The sequence below is a fragment of the Antechinus flavipes genome, chromosome 6 (genome assembly GCF_016432865.1).
Source record: "Antechinus flavipes isolate AdamAnt ecotype Samford, QLD, Australia chromosome 6, AdamAnt_v2, whole genome shotgun sequence".
Lineage (NCBI taxonomy): Eukaryota > Metazoa > Chordata > Mammalia > Dasyuromorphia > Dasyuridae > Antechinus > Antechinus flavipes.
In genome coordinates, this window is record NC_067403.1 from 150,181,604 (window position 1) to 150,203,441 (window position 21,838).

At 37.9% G+C, this 21,838-nt stretch overlaps 1 protein-coding gene across 1 annotated transcript in view; it reads right to left on the bottom strand.

The window, feature by feature from the left end:
- Nucleotides 1-21,688, bottom strand: part of TSPAN5 (tetraspanin 5) — a 195,492-nt gene extending 173,804 nt beyond the window's left edge. The window contains exon 1 of the mRNA XM_051964424.1: nucleotides 20,910-21,688. Coding sequence (XP_051820384.1) covers nucleotides 20,910-20,990 — 81 coding nt within the window. The 5' untranslated portion in view covers nucleotides 20,991-21,688. The remainder of the gene's footprint in view (nucleotides 1-20,909) is intronic.
- Nucleotides 21,689-21,838: the final 150 nt, after the last annotated feature.

Here is a 21,838-nt window from a genome sequence, read left to right on the forward strand (position 1 = left end):
ATTGGGAGACATTTCAAACTGGATGTCCCTGGCACATCATAAACACATTATGTCCAAAACTGAAGTCATCTTTCTCCCAAACTAATTTACTTCTATCATGGACACCTCCATCTCCATCCTTACAGTCCCTCCTCAGCTTCATGATTTTGGGGTTATCCTGGATTCCTCACTACAAAAAAGTCAATCATTTGCCCATTCTTTCTAATCTGCTGCATCTGAGCCCTTCTCTCCACTGGTACTACCTTAGATCAGGCTCCTATCACCTCTCTAATCACCTTGTCAGGGGGTCCTCAAACTATGGCCCACAGGCCAGATGCGGCAGACATTTAACTCCCTCATCCAGGGCTATGAAGTTTCTTTATTTAAAGGTCCCCAAAACAAAGTTTTTGTTTTTACTATAGTCCAGCCCTCCAACCGTCTGAGGCTCAGTGAACTGGCCCCCTATTTAAAAAGTTTGAGGACCTCCTGATAGATTATGGTAAGAGCTTTCTAATTGGTTCTTTGCTTCAAATCTTTCCCCTCGCCAGTCTACTATACCCAAAGATAACAAATAATTTTCCTTAAGCATAGGCAGGACCATGTAATTCCCATATTCAACGAACTCAGTGACTCCCTATTATCTTTATGATTAAATAACTACTTGTGTATGTATTTATCTGTCCTGCATATATTTTTTATATATACTTGTCTCTCCCATCAGAATATAAGCTCATAACAAGCATTGTTTCATTCTTTGTAAGTCTCAGTGCTTAGCATGTAGTAGGCACTTTGTCAACTGATTAATAGCTACTGTTATCACCTGCTTCATACTGGTCATCCCACACATTTGAATATATTCTCTGATTTCCCCCTCATAAAATCCCTTTCCTCAATGTGAGGCTCAAACACCAGCACTTTCTGACCCTCCCAATTCTTAGTGCCTTCTTTCCCAAATTACCTAGTCTAACTACTTTGTATATACTAATATTTATTAATTTTTATATCTGTGCTGCATATATTTTATATGTACATGTCTCTCTCATCAGAATATAAACTCAAGACTAGCAGAGGCTGTTGTACTCTTTATACTTCTCAGTGTTTAGCACATAAAAGGCACTTTGTCAACTGAATAATAGCTATTATCTGAATCAAACAAAACAGAGTTCAACAGAAAAACAATTTGATCTAGGAAATATTACAAGCAACAGGGAAATGTGAAAAGAGAGACCCATGGATTCCCTGAAGGAATATAGTTCACATCAGGGAATTGAGGTTTAGGGTCCTGGTACCCCCAAATTCTAGAAAATCCATGTAAAAAATTTTGGCCCTCCTTTGGTAGCAGAGAAAATGTCTGAATTTCTTCTTTTCTTTTATAGGGTGTTTACCTTATTGTAAAATCTGGGTCAATTACTTGGTCATAGGTTATATGTAGGTCAACGTTAAGTAAAAATACTATTTGAAAAAAGAAATAGAAACTTTTTATTTTAATTTTTAAAAAGAAATTGTGTATATTTGTGGCATTTGAAAAAAATATGTTGACATCATACAATATCATACATATATTTTATGCATTTCTGAGTTTCTAAACTTTTCTGTGATGTCTACTGGCTTTTGTGTTCTGTGACTTCTACAAAACTCCCTCAAAATTTAACTTTTTATGCCAACCTGCAATATAGCAAAACTCTGATGGGGAAAGTTGCAAAGTGAAAGGAAAACTGTATTCACATATAGAAAAACTTTAAATTCAAAAAGTAGATCATAAACGATAATTAAAGAGAGAAAAAAAAAGAAAAGCTTAAGAGATGTGGATCTGAGCTTGGGAAAAATAGATGATGAAATTTAATGGCAAGAAAGAAATAAAGGCAAAAACTGTCTCTGATACCAAAATTGTGCCTTCAGTGCTTACTATGGGTACTCACATACAGTAAGTGCCTAATAAATGGTTTTTCATTCATTTCATTTCACCTAAGAGGATTCATTCCTAAAGGATGCCTGAAAAAGCATCTTTCAAACAGCACAGCTCAGAAGCAGTGTGAAAGGCTCACAGTACAGGCCTCCAGATCTCTGCTCCTTCCCCTACTGCCTCTGAAAACTGGAGCAGGAACACTAAACTTTACTGATTTTTGGTCCTCAAGATATAGATGACCACTGAGATCACTTCAGTGTCTGATTAGATTTCTTAGCATCAAACTGATCCAAGAGGCAGCCTACCCTGAAACTTGAACAATTTTCAAAGCTTCAGAAAGTCACAAGACTAGTTTTAAACTGCCTTTTTTCCCCACCTATTTTCTCCCCAGTTTATTACTAATATACCAATAAAATTAATTTAGTACCTTCCCCTTCACCTCTTAAATGTTTGTTAGAAATTCTCTACAAATGAACCTACATAAATCCTGTTTTCATTAGGCTTTTCTTTAATATTTCCTTCTCTCTTGAGGAGAATGCTCAACATTCAAAAAAAAAGAATATTCAATATAATTAACCAATTTTGTAGAACAGAGAAAGATGACAATAATTACATTATTTACTTACTTTATTCACTGACTTTATGCCTTTACTCACATTCTCCTTTCTAAAAAAAGGTCCAATTAAAAGGAATGATGCAAAGAATGTGAAAAGTTCAGAGATTTAAAAAAAATCCAGAAACTTAACCTTTTTCAAATAAATTGTCAAGAACCTTGAGTTAAGTCATATTTTTGAAAACAAAGGAAAGAACAGCAACAAAACAGGGGCTCAAGAAGTCACTAATCTCTGTTTATTTGTCTGAATCAAGGTCATTTGTTAATGTTCAGTCATTTTCAGTCCTAGGCCACTCTTTTGAGGTATTCTTGGCAAGAATATTGGAGTGATTTGCCATTTGCTTCTCCGACTCGTTTTACAAGATGAGGGAACTGGAGGAAACAGGGTTAAGTGACTTGGCCAGGAGTTCCAACAACTAGTAAGTTTCTGAGACAATATTTGACCTCATGAAAAGGAATCTTCCTGATTTCAAGCCCAGTGCTCTATTCACTGTGCCTTCTAGCTGTCCTAATCAAATTCATGCGGGAAATCATATCCACTAAAGCTTTTTAAAAAAACCCAACATTATTTGATATTATGAATTCTTCTTTGAAAGTACAGGGATTTCCAAATGCCTGGAGATGTATTGATTTTTTCCCGGGGTTCTCTGAAATTGGTAGTTCATTCACAAGACACTTTGTGTACAGAGAATATTTCTTCTATATGTTGCTCCCAAGAATAATAATTAATTGAAAAGAAAAAAAACTTGATAATGTAGAAAAAGATGCTTAAACTACAAAATAACAAAATTCTTTAAATTTCTAATCCTAAAATATTACAAATGACTCTTATGGCCTTCAACCAGAATGATCCTGGCCTCCAAATTCTTTGGCAGGGGAAGGCTGTACCCCAAGACACAATGTCCTCTACACCCAGATCCCCTTAACTGGATTCGCCCGACTTCCTAGTTATGGTTCTAGCTCTAGTTAAGGATCTCAAAGTTCTTATCAAACAAGTCATCTGTCCAAATATTATGAAAGTCTCCCTTATACTTCTGTCAGGCACCTTGGAAATAGGAATTAGTGGAGTTTTCCTAAATACTTTTATTTCGGAAATCTAGTTTATTCAATGGCACAAGGAGTAAAGGCAAGTGCTAATTTATGGTCTACCTTCTTCTGGATGGGGAAAGGGGAAGAGAAAAGAAAAGAGGCATATGGCTCTTAAGAACCTCATACCGCTACCCACAAGCTCAATAATATAGTCCCCTCAGATTCTACCATTCACAGATGTTTAGGTTAATAAGTTCCTCTTTAAAAAAGCAAATTCCATTTAGAACTGATGAGAAGCAGAATTAAAAGAATGCTATACCCAATGAATACAATAACATAAAATTAAATGACACTTAAAGACATCCAAAGTCATATTCTTTAGTGCCCAATTCTGATTCCAGAGGATTGATGATGAGTTCTATATCCTTCTTCCCTAAAAGAAGTGGTTTATAGTGGGTGTGAACTGTTAAACAGAGTGCATCTGTTTTGCTTACTTGTTCTGTTTTTATTACAATGGAAGGTTTGTTTGAGGGAGAAGATTAATTACTGGTCAGTATCTATGATGTGAAAAAAAAAAACCAAGAAAACTTTTTTTTAAAAAACTTCATAAAAGGACTCATTATTCATATCTACCTGGAATAGACTGTAAATACGCCTGCTACTTTCCTCCAAATAATCTAGAATTAGGTTGAGGGTTCTTGATATAAGGAAAGAGAATAAGAAAGCTATCATAGGATCTAAACTCTGAAGAGAATTTAGAGACCATTTATCCAACACCTTCATTCTTACAGATGATAAAACTGGAGTCCCAGAAAGGGAATTGACTCGCATAAGTGCTAGAACCAGAATTTGAACCTAGGACTTAACTCCAAAAATAGTTCTTTCTAATTCTCTATATTTGAAGAAAAATAATTTTGAAGAATTAAGTAATATGACTCCTGTGGCCTTCTAGAAGGGATTTATAGAAAATGAAATGGCTGTATATCACTTCCATTTATTTCTGAAAATATCCCTTGCTGGCACCCCAAACCTAGTAAACCATACCATATAATGTCATTTGAAAAACCAACTGACATCTCCAGAGTTTGACAGCACAATCAAGGTTCTATATCCTTAGTTCCCTAATTAAGACTATTGTCTTCTTGTTTCTTCTCCCTACCCAAGCGTTAGATACTATTGACTTTTGTGACCTTCTAGAAGGGACTTATTGAAAATGGAATGGCTGTATATCATTTTCTAGAAGGGACTATGAAAGTAGAATGGACAGTCCTTTGAATAACAGAGCAGGCAATGTGGGAAATGGTAAAGGAATGCCAAGGACTGGGAGAATTAAGAATTGTAGCATTATTTTTAAGGTGACAAGACAAATTATAATGGTCTGGACTGATTCTCTTTCTATTCCCTCCCTGTATTCTGGGAAGAAGAGAGATATGCCTAATTACCTAAGACATTATTACTCTAATAACATGAACATCACCATACACTAATTATGAAATTTCCTGATGAAAAATAAACAATAATTCTTTATCTGAAGCACTGAGAAAAATCCATCAAAAAAATTAGTGTTTATTGCAGTTTACATGTCAGAGAAAATGACTGTTGGGATGGGAATAAGGGAAGAAAGAAACAATCTCAGGTCTGGAGGTGATAAAACCACTCAGCACTATAATTATGGAGTGGGTCTTTGAGCCTGGAAAAGATCATGGACCAGGTTAGTCCAGTAGAACTTTAATTAAAGATTAGGTCAGCAGTCTTAAACACTGCCTAATCTTAATCTGCCTGTAGGCAATTTTATTTTGTTCACATTTCTAATGCTCATCTTCTTGATACATCTATTTAAGAATTTATATATTCCTTTATCATATTGTATGTTTTAAAAAAAATCTAGAAAACCGTATTCTATTAGTCTGAAATTTGTAGGAAAAAGGCATTGGAAAAAGGATGTGATCTACAGATACAGTGATAGGTGAAGGAAGAAAAGGTAACTAGTGATCCAATGCAGCAGAACTCTGAACCCAGGAACCCAGATGAAATACAGGGCCAAATGGTCCAAAAGATAATATGGCTCAAGAAATGCTTAGAAATGATCAAAAGTGAAAGTTCTAAGGCTAATGGGGCTGAAGAACCAGGACTCAATCGCTAGACAGTACCCAAAGCAAGTTTCAACAACTTTGCAATTTTGCCTGGGACCTTGGTCTACCCAGGGCCTGGCATCAAAATTAAATGGATTACCTGAGCTAGTTTACTAGGAAAACAAGCTTCCTGAAGTTACCACTTTGTACTAGACACATATAATACAAAATATTAAGAAGATACTATTCCTACTTTAGTGAGATTCATACATACTTTCTCATGAAGTCTTTTAGAAGACTGAAAACCCATGCCCAATCCTGCCCCTACCCAGTGGACTGCTTTTTTTTTTTTTAAACCAACTAGGAAAGACATAATCCATGACTTCCTATGTGATGAAAAATATAGGCTTTTACTCAGTTTGCTAGAAGCATGGTACAATATCTATCCTATTTTTCCTTTTAGGCAGGTTTAAAAACATTATCATTTTCAGTCACACTGATAAATTCTTCCTTATAAAAGAATTATCTCACTTTCCTTTTTTCTTCTGCTTAATCAACATTCCCTAAATGCACAGTAAGTGCAAAAGCATTAGGATCCAAAGGCAGGAATGAAGTTATCTCTATCTGTCCTCAAGGACCTTCTGAAGAGAAACAAGGTGAACACAAAATAGATCATTTTAATTACATGAAATTGAAAAACTTTTGAATGAACAAAATTAATGCAACTAGGATAAGGTGGGGGAGGGGAAGGATCAGATGGGAAAAAAATCTTTGTTCAATTATTTCTAAGACTCATCTGACAGCCAAAACATACAGATGACAGAAATAGTATCTGAGACCAAAGGCAATTACCCAATAGAGAACTGACAATATTTACTAGTAAAGAATTGATCGTTTATTCAAAGGAAATGAATAGTTCTTGAGAGGAATGATTTATTGGACTCCTATTTTATTCCAATCATTATTAATCAGCTTAGTGTGATTCCATAGGGATAATGATTGTTAACAATTATTAGTGATCTATTCATCTAGTAAAATACGTTTAGTCTAGTTAACTAATGGAAGATAAGAGGACAGCTAGGTGATACAGTGAATAACGAGCTCCAGTCCTGTAGTTCAAATCAGACCTGCCTCAGACTGACTGCAGACAAGTCACTTGCTCTTAAATTTTTTGCCCTCAAAAAAATTGCATAGGTTAATATATATTTTTATCTGGGATGGGTACTAGACCCCCTTCCCCAAATTAACTAATCAGGGATATCTTCAGATACAAAGAAAAAACATTTATTCAGTCCCTGTAGGGAGAGGTCCAAGCATACAGTGGAAGCATCTTAGCTCTCAACATGTGCTCAACCTGGCAAGCTAGAAATAGTAAAACTGGTTAAATAGCAAAGATGCAAGTCTTTTCATTGGATGGACTAAAAAGGAAATAATCATTACTAACCAATGGTCACCAATGTTGTCTGTTTCCTGTGGATCATATGTCACTTCCTGAAACTTAGACTCCAGAGACTTCTAGGCCTTAAGACCATGTGACTTCCTGCAACCTGGGCCTGGGAATAGGGATCATGTGATTTAGGCCTAAGATCTGACCTACTCTATCTCAGACTTTTTGAGAAAGCTTCACCTGGTCTCATTCATTTATATATTATATCTAGGGATAATTAGCTAAGATAGATTCTTTCTTATAACAGTTCTCAAATTTTGAATTACAAGCTCTAAGTTTACTGTTCCCAATGTTCTCTAACCTATTATAAAGTTCAATTACTTAAACCACAAGAATGTTGACTAGAGGGCCTCCACCCTTTAGGTGCTGAGTGAGTGAACAAACCCAGTCTGGGTGGGATGTCTTGACATGATATGGAAAGTCCCCCAAAGTCTGCCCTCTTGCTCTACATGAGGAGGGGCCATCTTATGACCCGTTAGGTCAGATGACCTGTGTCTTGCCCATTCTGTAACCAGCCATGCTGATGCATCATTCCCAGTCTTTCTTGGAGGATCATAAACAAGGACTATCAAACAATAAGACTGTTTTACTTTGCCTCTTCTGAGTCAAGCCCTATAAAAGTAAGGCCTTAGGGAAAGAGGACTCTCAGATATGAGAAAGATCTAGGTCCCATTCACTGAAGGGATCTGGTCCCTTTCTTGAATCTAATGGCTTGGAGCGCTGCCTCTGTGTGATTTTTTTCTTGCAGATTGCATAGTTTTGGACCCCATGTTCTTAATGTTCCAATAAGAGAAATTCAGATAAAAAATAGCTCTAGGTTTTACCTAGCAACCAAAAAAACTGGTAAAGATAACTTAAGATGGAAATAAATATTGAGGGAGTTGAGACAGGTGAATCCATTGCAGCTGGAACTCTGAATGATTCCAACCATTCCAGAAACCAATAGGAATTATTCCAACAAAGTAATCCAGGGATTCCACAACTTTCTCGCTCTCTCTCGTGCGCGCTCTCTCTCTCTCTCTCTCTCTCTCTCTCTCTCTCTCTCTCTCTCTCTCTCTCTGTGTGTGTGTGTGTGTGTGTGTGTGTGTTCGTTCCACACGAATCAAAGACAAAAAGCAAGGTTCTATAAACACTCAAATATGTATAATAACACTTATAGTAGGAAAAAAAACAAAGTAGGCATCTACCAATGGAGAATGACTAAAGTTGAGGCATAGGAATATCAGTGCCATATTAAGATTAATATAATGAACTCAGAGAAGCATGAGAAAACTTACATGATTTGATGATAAAGTTAGCCAAATCGGAAAATCGATAAATACAATGATTAATAAAAATAGTAGTAGCTCTCAACTACATAGAGCTTATTGTGTGCCAGACTATAACAATATAAGTAGGAAAAAAAAACACAAGAAAATAAAACTGAATGGCATAAACTATAATAACTAGACTCCAATAACAATTTTGAGGGGGGTTTTCTCTCACTTCTTTCTTATCAGTGTGAACCAATGCAGATGAAGTCAGACTTTTTCAATCAATCTCTTTCTCTCTCTCTCTCACCACCCCGCAGACTGAGAACAAGCTATACAAAATAATCAATCAACATGGGAGATGACCGAATATGAGAAAAATGAAGTGCCCATTATTTAGGTTAGATTACACAGATTTTGTGAAGGGAAATAATGTTTAAGAAGTTTGGAAAGAGAGGTGAAAGTCAAGCTGTAGGGAGTCAGAGAGATTTATATTTTAACATGCAGTAGGGAATCACTATGGTTTGTTGGGGAAAGGAATAGCACAGTCACACTCAGACTTTAAAAGGACACTGTCAGTAGGTACTCAAGTACAAACAAACTGGATAAAATTGAAGTTTGAGGCAGAAAACCAATTAGAAGGTTACATCAAAATTTAGCTGATTTTGTCTCAATTCAAGTCCCTGGTATTAGCTCCATTTACCCAAAATGGACCCCTGATCTTCATAAATCTACCTACAATTTTAGAAGGAAACTTCTATGTTTATATAAACACAATGCTATGATAACAGGAAGAAAGAGACAGAAAAACTGACGAACTGTGGAAGGCAGAGGAGCACCAGCCAAGATGCCATTTTCAAAGGGATTTCAACACTTTTAAGTGTTTCCAGGCAGCTTAACTGTTTACAGGCAATTCAAGCTAAAACCCCAAACTTTGCCTCAACTAAGTCCTAAAGGGACCATGATCTGTTTTGGTGGAAAGAATATCTATACCCCCGAAATTACAGATTGCTGAAGTGTTAGCATCATACAGACAGCCATAGAAAAAGAAACCAGAAGCCTCTGTTTCTCAGTCCTTGGTAACCTGATGCTCCAGTGTGGCAGAAGAATTGGATTAAGTTTGATTAGGGAAAGGAAAACAATAAAAGTATAATTAGCAAATAGCATGAGATGGGAATCTGCCTTCTGATGAGCATGATAGCAAGCATTGTGGCTGAGCCAGTCTTTGGAAAGACAGGAACAGTTTGAACAGCTAGGTACAGTGGGGAAAATGCTGGCTCAGGGAGGAAGAGGGGAGGGAGAGAGGGAGAAAATGGAGGAGCAGAAGGGAGACTAACAAGGGGGAGGAAGAAAAAAAGAGAAGAGGAGGAATGAAGAGGGAGGAGGGAAAGAAGAGGAAGAACATTCATTAAAGGTTACTTGGAAGGCATGGCACTAAGCATTGGCAATACAAATACATGCAAATAAGAAAATTCCCTAACCTTCAAGGAGCTTACATTCATTCCAAAGGAAGAATAAAACATAAAAAAAGAGCCATACAGACTTTTCTGGGATCCAGTTTGCCCACTCTGAAGATGATAAAATTGGATTTTGTGGCCTTTAAGGCCCCTTCCAACACAATTTATGCTTCTACTGGATGCAATACATTTACTGCACACACACACAAGCAAAGAAAACTTCTAAATCAAACAATGAAGAGATGAGAAAGTGGTTACAAATGACAACTTACTCTACATATGAATCAATTTGCACACCCATATAGCAAAGAAAACTTCTAAATCAAATGATGAAGAGGTGAGGAAGTGGTTAGAAATGACAACTTATTCTGCATGTGAATCAATTTAACAGTTTCTGCCACTGTAGATAATTTCTACAAGAAGTTAATGAAGTTCTGGATTATGACAAATTACAGGGAGTGAGCCCTTATTTGCATAAATGTGTATGAAAACTCTATCAATATCAAAGTATTTAGTGCCTTCTGTGGCACTCAAGATCTCTTCTTTGATTAGAACTACTGACTTGGCAGAATGAAGTTTTAAAGCTGTTTGGGGAAATTTAAGTTGGAAGCAAAACATTACACTTAGAGAAATGCTGAGGGCAAGTATTTCTCTTTTACTGGGACTAGTTAATTAAGTACAAAGCATTAAAATGGCTGGCCTGAATATTTATTAGAGCACCAGCTGTTCCCTCCAGATTTTTCGAAATTCGAGCCTCAGTGCCAAGCATAATGTAGAAAAGATTTTTCAGCAAAAATAAAAAAAAAAAGAGGCTTCTATTGCTTTTCACAACAATAAATAGTCATTAGATGTGCTAAAGAATTTTACAATGCACTTGCTAGGCTAGGAACCAAATGTTTGCCAGTCACCCTTCTGTTTTTCTCTTATCTCGCTAGAGAGTTTAAACCAAGATCATATTGACATTACTCATATTTATGTTCCGAACGGCTGTCCTTTGTATACAAATGATCATGGTTTAATACTGACAATGTCAGTAGTGCCTTGAATTTCTTTTTCAGTGCTTGGCAATAATGGTGACTACAACCAATGAAATCTCTCAGAGAACATTTATTTTTTTCTTTATTTACAAGCAGCTGGGTGGCCTAGTTCAAATTTTACCTCTGAAGCTAGCTGTGTGATCCTGGGCAAAGCATTTAATCCATCTACCTTAGTTTCCTCACCTACAAAATGAGGATAATGATAGTACCTTACCTCCCAGCGTTGTTGTGAAGATCAAATGAGATATCTGTAAAGTGCTTTATAAATCTTAAAGCACTATATAAATGCTAGCTCTATTATTACTTATTTTACAAGATAATAAATATCACAATTTTAGGGAAATTATTACATTTACAAAACCACTCTAGACCAGGCAAAAAGATAACATGACCCATTATCATAGAAGAGAGCGTGGAATAACAGAAAAATTGTTGACTTTGGAGGCACATCACTTGTATGCTCCACCACTCTTAACCTCAATTCCTTCACCCTTATGAGGCTGAGCAAAATGATGTCTAACCCTAATTCCACTTAGAATAATTTGTTATTCAATCATGTCTAGATTCTTCATGACCCCAAGGGTCATACTGTCCAAGAGATTTTTTTTGGCAAAAATAAAAGAATAGTCTGCCATTTCCTTCTCCAGTGAATTAAGGCAGAGGTTAAGTGTGACTTGCCCAGGATCACACAGTTACTAAGGTTAGGAGACTAAATTTGAACTCAGATCTTCCTGACTCCAGACTCTATCCATGAGCCATCTAGCTGCCTCCTAGACAAATAGAGGTTACCAGTCTTATCCAGTGTTGCTTAGCTAGTAAGTGTCTGATGCTGCATGTGAACTCAAGTCTTCCAGACTCCAGGTCCAGTGCTCCATCCACTAACCCTTCCAGCTGCCTCCTTAATATCACAGCATAAGCATTTTTTCCTCCCAAACATAACTAACACATACAAATGTATTATTTTCACATTAAAAAGGAAACTTCTTTGATCTACTATTGCAAACTCACCCAGAAATTTCCCATCTACAAAATTACTGCAGAATTCTGTTTATTTAGAAGTGATTCAGGCCAGTCCCAATGGTCTTGTGATGAAGAGAGCCATCTGCACCCAGAGAAACAACTGTGAGAACTGAGTGTGGATCACAACATAGTATTTTTACTCTTTTTTTGTTGTTTGCTTGCATTTTGTTTTCTGTCTCATTTTTTTTTCCTTTTTGATCTTATGCAGCATGATAATTGTGGGAACTATGTATAAAAGAATTGTACACATTTAACATATATTAGATTACCTGCCATCTAAGGGAAGGGATGCGGGGAAGGGGAGAAAAAATTTGGAGCACAATGTTTTGCAAGAGTAAATGTTGAAATTTATCTATGCATATGTTTTGAAAATAAAACGCTTTAATAAAAAAATTTTTTTAAAGAATTCAGTTTATTTAAACAAGTATTTATCAGGCACCTATTATGTATAATCTATGTAATCAAAATATCAAAAATATTCAGTGGGTAGAAAGAATCCCTAAGGGAGAGGTGTTCCTAGAGTCAGAAGCAAAAAAACTACAAGGTAGAAAAAAATCTCCTTCACTCAACACAACTTGGAAGAAATGATTGCCAACCTGACTGAGCCAGAGAAAAGAGAAGGGTCTTTCTACATATTTTGAAATCTAGTCCATTAAACTGAAAGCATGTACAATAAGCATATGGAGTGTTCTGGCTATGCAAGAAAACTGGCCCCATCAGAGGAATGGAATGCAAAGAGCTTGTCTTCCCTCCCAGCCTGGAAGAATTTACCAACTTCCACCCAAATATATTTATTTCTTAGCATATTAATTTCAAAGTTAGTACCTCCCTATACCAACCACATTCTCATTTTATTTTTGGTTTTCATAAATGGACATTTTTGACTATTTGAAAAAATCTACTAAAAGAAAAAGGACAGATTTCTACACAAGAGAACAAAAAGGTGTTTAGTGGAACAGCTAGGTGGCTCGTGGCATAAAACACAGAATGGCAGTAACCTACCTCCCAGGATCAAATGAGCAAAATGTCTGGCATGTAGTAAGCACAATATAAATGTTAACCATCATCATCATAATGGAAGTCCCAGACTTAGGAGCTTCCATCTATTCCTATCCATTTCCAGAATTCTTGGGATACCCTGCTTTCCTTCAATAAAAAGATACCTGTAGCTGAAAACATTCCCTGGAGTTGCTGAAAAATAAGAGGGCATTGAGATACAGATCTCCCTAAACTCCACAAAGAGTAACTGTCTGTGCAAGAATAAGATGGTAAGATGGAAAAATAAGGTCTTATAGAATTCATCTTAAATCAATGAGATTGTGGTTATAAAGGACTTAGACAAGGTAGTATATAAAAGTGCCAGTTTTGTTACTATTACAGAAAAAGCATTTCTGAGTTCTAATAGAGAAGTTCATAAATGGAGAGTCAGGAATAAGTATTTTGAAAACTTTCAGACAAATCAATTTTCAAAAAAGCTATCCAAGTTCTTAAGTTAAAACAAAAAAGAAATGTAACAAAATAAGGTTCTATGCTTAGTTTCAAAATATCAACAGCACAAGCATAGGATGGGGAAAATTCATTAAAGAACCAATCATTTGGGAGGGAACGTAAGCCTACCCACCCCACATGAAGATATTTTTTCCCTCAGAGCCAAGTATATCATTGTGGCTACAAGAGAAAGTTCTCCTGTTTCTCCAAGTTTTCTCTTTTTCCAGCATAAGCATTTCCATTTTCTTGAAATCTTTCTTCATCCACAGCAAATCAGCACAGACACCAGAGACACCAAAAATATTGTCTGGATTCTAAAGGAGCTGCTTAGAAAAATAGTAATATTTAACTATTGTCGGCAGAACAAAAATTTAAACTTTACCCTCTAAATAGGGACACATTTGATTGGAACAGAGAAGAAAAACATGGTAGAACAGATCTTCGGCAGCTGCAAACAGCTTCTAAAGATTCCTATGCTCAATTACCTCTCCAGTTTCAGTTCTAGGATTCAAATGCCAGAAGTGGGATAATATACCTTAGGAGGTTTATCAATAGTAACATGTAAAATTACATGTGACTCATTAAAATAATTTTTTCAAAATTACATTTACTCTTAAAACTTAATAAAAAATAACTTGTAAACGACCATCATATATGATGATTTATTCTGTTCTCTTCTAGAGACAAGGTAGCATAATGGAAAAGGGTGAACTTGGTGATCAAGTCTCACTTCTAGCACATACTGAATGAGTGACCCTGCTCAAATTACTCTCTATCTCCAGGCAATTGTCTAAGACTGTAATTTTCAGATGAGTTGGGAAGGCATCATCCATATTCAGGGCAGGTCCAGAGGCACTATCCAGAGGCTCATCTCCTCTGCCCTCCTCCCCTGAATAAAATAGTGGATGGATTTTTTTTTCCTTTTTGTCATTGTGCTAGAAGGTATTAAGTTAAATAGAACATGTCCACAAAACCAAGATCCTCTTTGGAATACCATCAGACATAAATAGTATACTTGTTTTTTTTTTTTTTTCTTTTAAAGTACCCAGCATCCTAATTTTGGTTCTTGAAAACAAATTTCACTCCAAGAAACTAGCTCAAGAATTCTAATAAAAGACTTTAAATTCCTAAATTGTCTTCCACAAAGACAATTAAATTCCTAATAAAAGACCTTTAAATTGAGACTCCTAGCTAGAGTACTCAATGCTCTTCTGTTTTAAGGAAAGAGTGTCCACATCTCTATGCTTAGATTTCTTGTGCTGTCAAATAGGAAAGATCATATGTTTTTAAAGTACTTTGAAATCTTCAGATCAAAGACTCCTCAATTACAAAGCATCCATAGTAAATGAAATTTACTTTCGCTTTTTGCCAGGGACTTAAATATTACTGGGGCAACTAGCTGGTGAAATGGATAGAGCACTGTGCTTGAAATCAGGAAGACTCATCTTCACGAGCTCACATCCAACCTCAGACACTTCCTAACTGAATGAGCCAGGGCAAGTCACTTCACCCCATTTACCTCAGTTCTTGAAAATGTGCTAGGAAATGGCAAACTACTCCAGTATTTTTTTGCCAAGAAAACCCCAAATGGGATCACAAAGAAGTGGACACCACTAAAGAATGACTGAGCAACAAAAATATATTATAGACATATCATGATGGGTGATCCATCTAAATGATCTCACCTTGACAATTTATTGTGGGTGTATTATATGTTTTCATACATTTCCTCTTTGGCTCCATTCAAACTCCCAAAGGCAACCTCAAGGGACTACATGGCAGTAGTTTCTCAGTGACCTAGAATGCATGCAACTGGGGTAGGCAGGGTGGTATTCAATTACCTTTCCCACAGAGAAATCCATGTCCCTTCCTTACACTTTTCCCATATGACACTTACATAATCATATTTAGCTTTCCTCCTACTATCTCCCTGTAACAATTCAAAAGGCAGTTTAGACTCCCATATGGTTGCCACTGAAGCTAACAGATGCCTAGCAAATTAAGGCAAAAATTATGACATATAAAATGCTGATGTATCATCATTCCAACACATCTTGCAATTTATTGCGAATCACAAGATTCACATCCCTATCCTATATATCCAAAGTTCCCTAAATTTCTCTGTTTTCTGAACTTAAGGACAAGTTAAAAAGATATCTGCCCTCTAGACAAGTCAATAAGCTTTGATTAAGCAAACACCCACACTACTTACCAAGGAGCCCTGTGCTACTAAGTTCTCCATCATACAAAGATAAAATATAATTCCTATCTTTAAGGAATTTACAATCTAAAAGGGGAGGCAACATGCAAACAACTATGTCAAAACAAGGCATATTCATAATAAACTGGAAAATATTTCACAAGAAGGGCACCTTCTTACAGAATATGGGATTTTGGCTATGATTTGAAGGATTCTAGAAAGCAGAAATGAGGATGGAGAGAGACCCAGATTAGGGAAAGTCTGTGAAAATACAGAGTAAAGAGATGGAATGTCTTGTGTGAGGAACAGCAGGGAGGTCATTATTACTAGGTTGAAGAATATGTGAAAGGGACTATGATGGAAGGATAGTGGCAGAAGAGGGGCAGGTCATGAAGGATTTTAAAAGCCAAACAAGAGGATTTTATATGAATCCTGAAGACAATGGGGAGTCACTATAGCATACTGCCTAGAAAGGGATGGTATAATCAGATCTGCAATTTAATAGCTAGAGTGGATTAGATTGGAGAAAAACTGAGGTAGGGAAAGCAATTAAATAATAAGGGCTTGTATCACTGTGACAGCAATAAAAGAAGAGAAAGGGGCTAGAGGGATGTTGAAAAGGTAAAAATGACAGAGATTGACAACAAATTGGAAGAGTAAGGGGTAAGGCGGATGACCCTTTCACCAAGATATATAACTTTACTCTACAAGCCCAATGTGAGATCTGTATACACAATTGAGAAATAAATTTAGGTGAATGTCTTCAACTTTGTTGGGAAGAACATTGGTTCAGACTCAAAGAAACCATGAGTTCCTCAAATAAATAAGTAGTTCTTCCATTACCTGGCTCTATGGATTTGACAAGTGTCATGGAAACTTTGTAGTTTCTCCATCTCCTCTTGAGATTTTACAAAACAGAGGGAGAAGAGAAGGGAAAGAAGCTAGGTGGTGGCCCTATAAGTAGAACTCTAGGAAATTAGGATGACTTGAGTTCAAATGTGACCTTAGACACTTAACTTGCTTTAGGATCTATCTAAATCATTAATCCCCGTTTGCTGCAATTTCTTCAACTGTAAAATGGGGACAAAAATAGCACCTACCTCCCAGAGTTGTTGAGAAGATCCAATGAGATTATCATTTGTAAAGTAATTAGCAGTGCCTTGCATGTAGTAGATGCTTAATAAATGCTTATTTTCTTCCCCTTTCCTATACTAGTTCCTTTTCAACTCTTCACAGTCTATGAAACAAACTGTTCCCTAAATTATGCCAATCTTGCAGTTTCTGTAAAGATGAGCAAAAGAGAAAAATACAAGTACACCTTCTGGGAAATGTAGAATTTACAATATGGGTTTTATATAAGTTGAAAGGAAAAAGAAAAATATCAGAATACAAAGCTGAATCCATTCTCTCAGTTTGAAGCTGGCAAAAGAGGGAAGATGGATGTTCCCCTAAGTCCTGGGAGGGTATAAGGGTGTTGTGACATGGGAATGTCAACCCAATGATGCTACATTATCTTATATGTATGCAGACAGGTATTTGTAAATAAGAGGTACTAAACCTACAACTTAGAGAAAACCCTCATGAAGTATGAGATAAAGACACTGGGCCTGGATTCAGAAGACCATTTGGACTAAGTCCTGACTGATGGCCTATGATCTAAGGGAATTCTCATTGACCTCCCTTGACCTTGGTTTCCTCATTTGTAAAATGAAGGGGTAGTAGTTGTACTAAATTATTTCTAAGGACTTTCATTTCTAACAACCTCTGGGTCAGTCCAGCTCACTCTTTGTCGATTCTGGATACCAAGTACAGACAGCCCAAGGGATATGATCTAACACAACCAGTGGAATTGACTTTTGTTACACCTTCATTATAATTTCCGCTCTTTCTCAACTTTGGCAGTAAAATGGTCAAAGGAAAACCTTTTTCACCTTCAATGTGGCCCAAACCATATTAAGTTTTAGAACTGGAAGGGACTTCAGACAAGTATTCAAACCTAATTATTTTAAAGTAAGGAAACCAAAGTCCCTAAAGGTTAAATGGCTTGGTATCTCAGCCAGAACTAAAATATATTGCCAATTTGCATCTCATGTCTTTCTTAATTTGTCAGAAACTATACATCTCTGAATTTCCTGTTTCAAATTAACTTTAATATTAACAGCTCAAGAGTGAAAGATTGTTTCCTCTATTATATTCATCATCCTTTGCCATCCACTGAAGAATCAGAGTTGTTGGCTTAGAATCTGTGAAAAGTTCATAAAACTAGGATGGACCCTATGGTCCATCATTAATTTTGAGGAATCATCCAGGAAGAAACTACTTGAACCCCATAAGTTCTTATGTCCTGGGATGTCTTTACAATCTAATGGTTATTATGGATCCTTCCCAAAATAATGTTTTAAATAACTAAAGTAAAAGATTAATGAAGATAAAAATATAAATTCTCCCCCTTCTTATTCTCTACACCTCATACTCTTAAAAATGTGCCTTGATTACATAGAATAAATGACTAAATCAAATTCGAAGTCAGTATGTGTCAGAGGTGAAGTTCGAACCTCAAATTAAGGGCAGAATGCTGCAACTTTTCAAAATTCAAGTTACAAGATGCAGACCCATTTTCTTCTTTGCGTAGTGGTAGTACTCAGGCTAATACAGAGAATAACTCACCAGGAGTAAACAGAGAAGAGAGAAGGCATAAGTTCAAAAGATCTAGCTACCCATCCTCCTCTCCTCCCACTACCACACCCCACACAACACCCACAAAGATTCCTAGGGTTTACCAATTATATAACTCCATTAAAATGCAAATGCCCCCAGGTATCGTTAAGTCCATGAATCATTCACACCTGAGATTCCCCTCTAGCTCCAACACTATGAAAATCTGAAACTAAGAATTTACTTTCATCTGATAAGCCTGAAGTTTCCGACTATGAGCAGAGATGCTGAGAAACTAGAATTTTAATAAAAGGAGAGTAGGGTGATTTTGGAATCAGAAACCCTGCTGAGGAGGAGAGTAGGAAAGCGGTGCTTTACTCAGTCAGAGGCCAGCATATTATATTAGGGTGGGGAGGGAAAACAGGATATAACAAGTAGAAAGGCTACTCAAAACAAACTGCACCCACATATACAATTTTGCCTAAAGTCCAGATGGGTAGCTTCATTTCAACCCCGCAAATATGAGTTCTTTCATTCAAAGTCCAAAACAAGGAAAGCACCATTATTGATTACACACTTTTAAAGCACAGAGGGAACAGCACACTACTTTCCTGCCTCCCCACTCCCCAAAGACTTTGAAGACGCTGCCTAAAAGTACAGTATTAGATCAGTTGTCTTAACTGACTACTACCCAACTACCCAAATCCCAGAAAACAGACTCCAAATCCCAAAATTTCCATTTTTTATCCTTTTCTATGAGACCAAAATAAAGGCCTAATAAACCCTTCCTGTTTCCTGGTAGCTGAATTAAATTGGATTATATATTATATTGTCTATGTTCAAAACAAGACAAGATTATCAACTCATACTACCAGCCTAGGGACTTTATATGTTGTAAAGTCACTCAAGGTCCAGTCCCCAGCAATTAAAACTATGTCCAAAAAAGTCATTATCAATACTTTTAGAACAATTCAGACAGAAAACTGAATAGTGTGGGAGAAAGAAAAAGGGTGAAAGAGGGAAACATGTTTCTTCCCATGAAAAAATAAGCCTACTTTAAGTTAGAAGCTTGGTTGTAATCCCAGAAAATAGGAGATTGTTTGACAAGAACACCAGTTATGTGCAATCAATCACCCACAAAAGCAGTACTGGACTGTTTATTATATTTATTCACCCATCCTCCTAATCTTATTCATCAGTCCTGAGGGCAGATGGCAAGATGGTACAGAAAGTGTTCTCCAATCCTGCTTCACTCTGCAAAACATGTGTTGTCAATGCGACACATGTAAAAAAAGAAAACAGTTTTTTTTTAAATGAAAATAAAATAATCCTATTAGGAAAATACGACAAGGGAAATAGCAACAGAGAATTCTTCTGAAAACATTTCTCAAAGATTGATATTTGCTCCTGTGAATATAAAAAATAAAAATTTAAGACACTGAACGAATACCTCATGTTTGGATTCTTTGGGCTTACTAATACCTCTTAATTTAATCACTCTACATCATCTTCTCCTTTTTAGGGGGACTTTTAAACTTACACTCAGCATTAACTTGCTGAAAAACCCAAGAGCCACCATTTTTACTTTTCATCGTGGGAGAGTGGGTAACGTGAAGAAAGGAGGTAAAGGGGAGGAAGAAATCAAGGTCTTTGAAACACCTGTGTCTCCCAGGTCCGGAGAAACTCTTTGTCTGATTGCTGAAAAGCATTAGGGAACTCAGAAAAAAAGCCGGAAATAAAACAAAATAGAAATAATTTCTATTATTTAACACTACGGAGGTTTAAAAACAAAGACACGAAATGGCATGCAAGCATTTGCTTTATTTCTCAATCTAGCACACCTTCTGGTTTACATTTCTTCGTCCAGCCAAAATAATAACCATCACCAAAAAAAAAAAAAAAAAAAAAAAAAAAAAAAAAAACCACTTTAACTCATCACTTAGAGAAAGACCAAAGACATGAGGCTAATAATTAATTGGGGAACTAGACTGAAATATATGTTGATGATTACTAGTTATTGTTCTGACAATGACAGATACAAAAATAAATCTTCCCCACCACCCACACCACAAACGGGCCATTATGCAAAATGCTTTTCGGAACGAGACTTGGAAAGAATGTGCTGGAAGTGTTATTTATGTACATATTGCATCCAGTACACGCTATACCATTCAAGCTGCATCATCCACACACAAAAGCCTGTGATGGAGAAGGCAGATAGCCTCTGGAACATACAGCAGTAAGAGCGGTGGCAACCTCATGTCCAATCAAATCCTTCTCACAAAGGTGGACTTCGAGGAGGGTGCTTTGCATGGTTAATCTGCCCTATTATTATCCAAGCTATGCACAACATCAATATCCCATGGGAACAAATCTATTCCATGTCGCTGCTTATTGTCCCAAACTGCCAAACCCTTGATCTCATTTTTATCCCAACAATAGTTCACTCTTCCCCTTTTCCAGGGACAATTTGAGGCCTGGGAGCTGCCTTTCAATCTCAGTTTTTCTTAGTTCTTTCTTCCCCATTCCCCCCTCCCCCCCGCCCCCAACCTACAAAGGAATAAAATCCTAGCCTCCTTACTACGAGCAATTAGGAAAGAAGAGGGACTAAGGCACCTTTTCTCGCTTTGGGGAAGAGCAAGGCAAAAGCCCAGAGGTCTGCCGAAAAGTAAAAAAGCACTTGGGGCAACCCAGGGAACCATCGTGAATAAAATCACCGACACCACGCCACCGAGGATAATAACGACACAACTTACCCAGAAAATAACATTGAAACCGAATATGAAATATTTGATGCAACAACTGACTTCAGGACCTTTGTAATGCTTCCCGGACATCCTCTGGGTTCATGAAGGCACTTTCCTGGGCAGCCAGAGTTCGGAGCCCTCGGAGCACCCCGACACGACCGCGAGCTTCCCACACCAGAGGGCACGGCAGCCCCAGATCCAAGCGGGACGCGGGTGCAGCCCCCGACGCGACCACTTCGGGCTCCAAAGCAGCAGCAGCAGTCTCAGCTGCCGCAGGAGGAGGAGGAAGAAGAGGAGGAGGAGGAAGCAGCAGCAGCGGGAGGACGATGACTGAGGTGGGCGCCGAGGAGCGGACTCGGAGCGCGGGGTTGCACTGCTCTGGACTGACTGTCTCCCTCACTCTTCAGCCCGCCTCTCTCCTGCACCGAGGCCCCGGCTGCCGAGCGGAGCCTCCGCGGTGGCGGCGGCGAGCACACCGAGAGAGGGCTCGGATCTCAGGCTCCCCAGCGAGCTGGAGCCCTAGTCCCGGCCCCTGCCCCCGGCTCTGCAGCTGCTGCTGTTGCGGCTGCCGCCGAGGCTCTCTCTCCGAGGAGCGCACGGCGTCCCACGGCTGGCAATCTGTCCGTCAGGCCGGCTGTTGCTGCCTGCCCGGGGCCAAGGGATGCTGCGTGGGAACCGGGCTCGCTCGCGCTCGTTCTTCCTCGGAGAGGAGCAGCCGAGGGGACACAGGGAGACCCACGCGCGCGCGCGCACACACACACAAACACTCCCGCATCCACACACAAGCACCGGAGAGCACCCGAACCCCTTTGACACAATAACTTGTCCTCTTCCTCCTCCTCCTCCAGTGCTGCGGCCTCCCACTGCCGCCTGGGCCCTCCCTCCCGTGGCCTTTCTCCCCGCCCCCTCGGAGGAGGGAGGTGGGGCTGGGGCGGGGC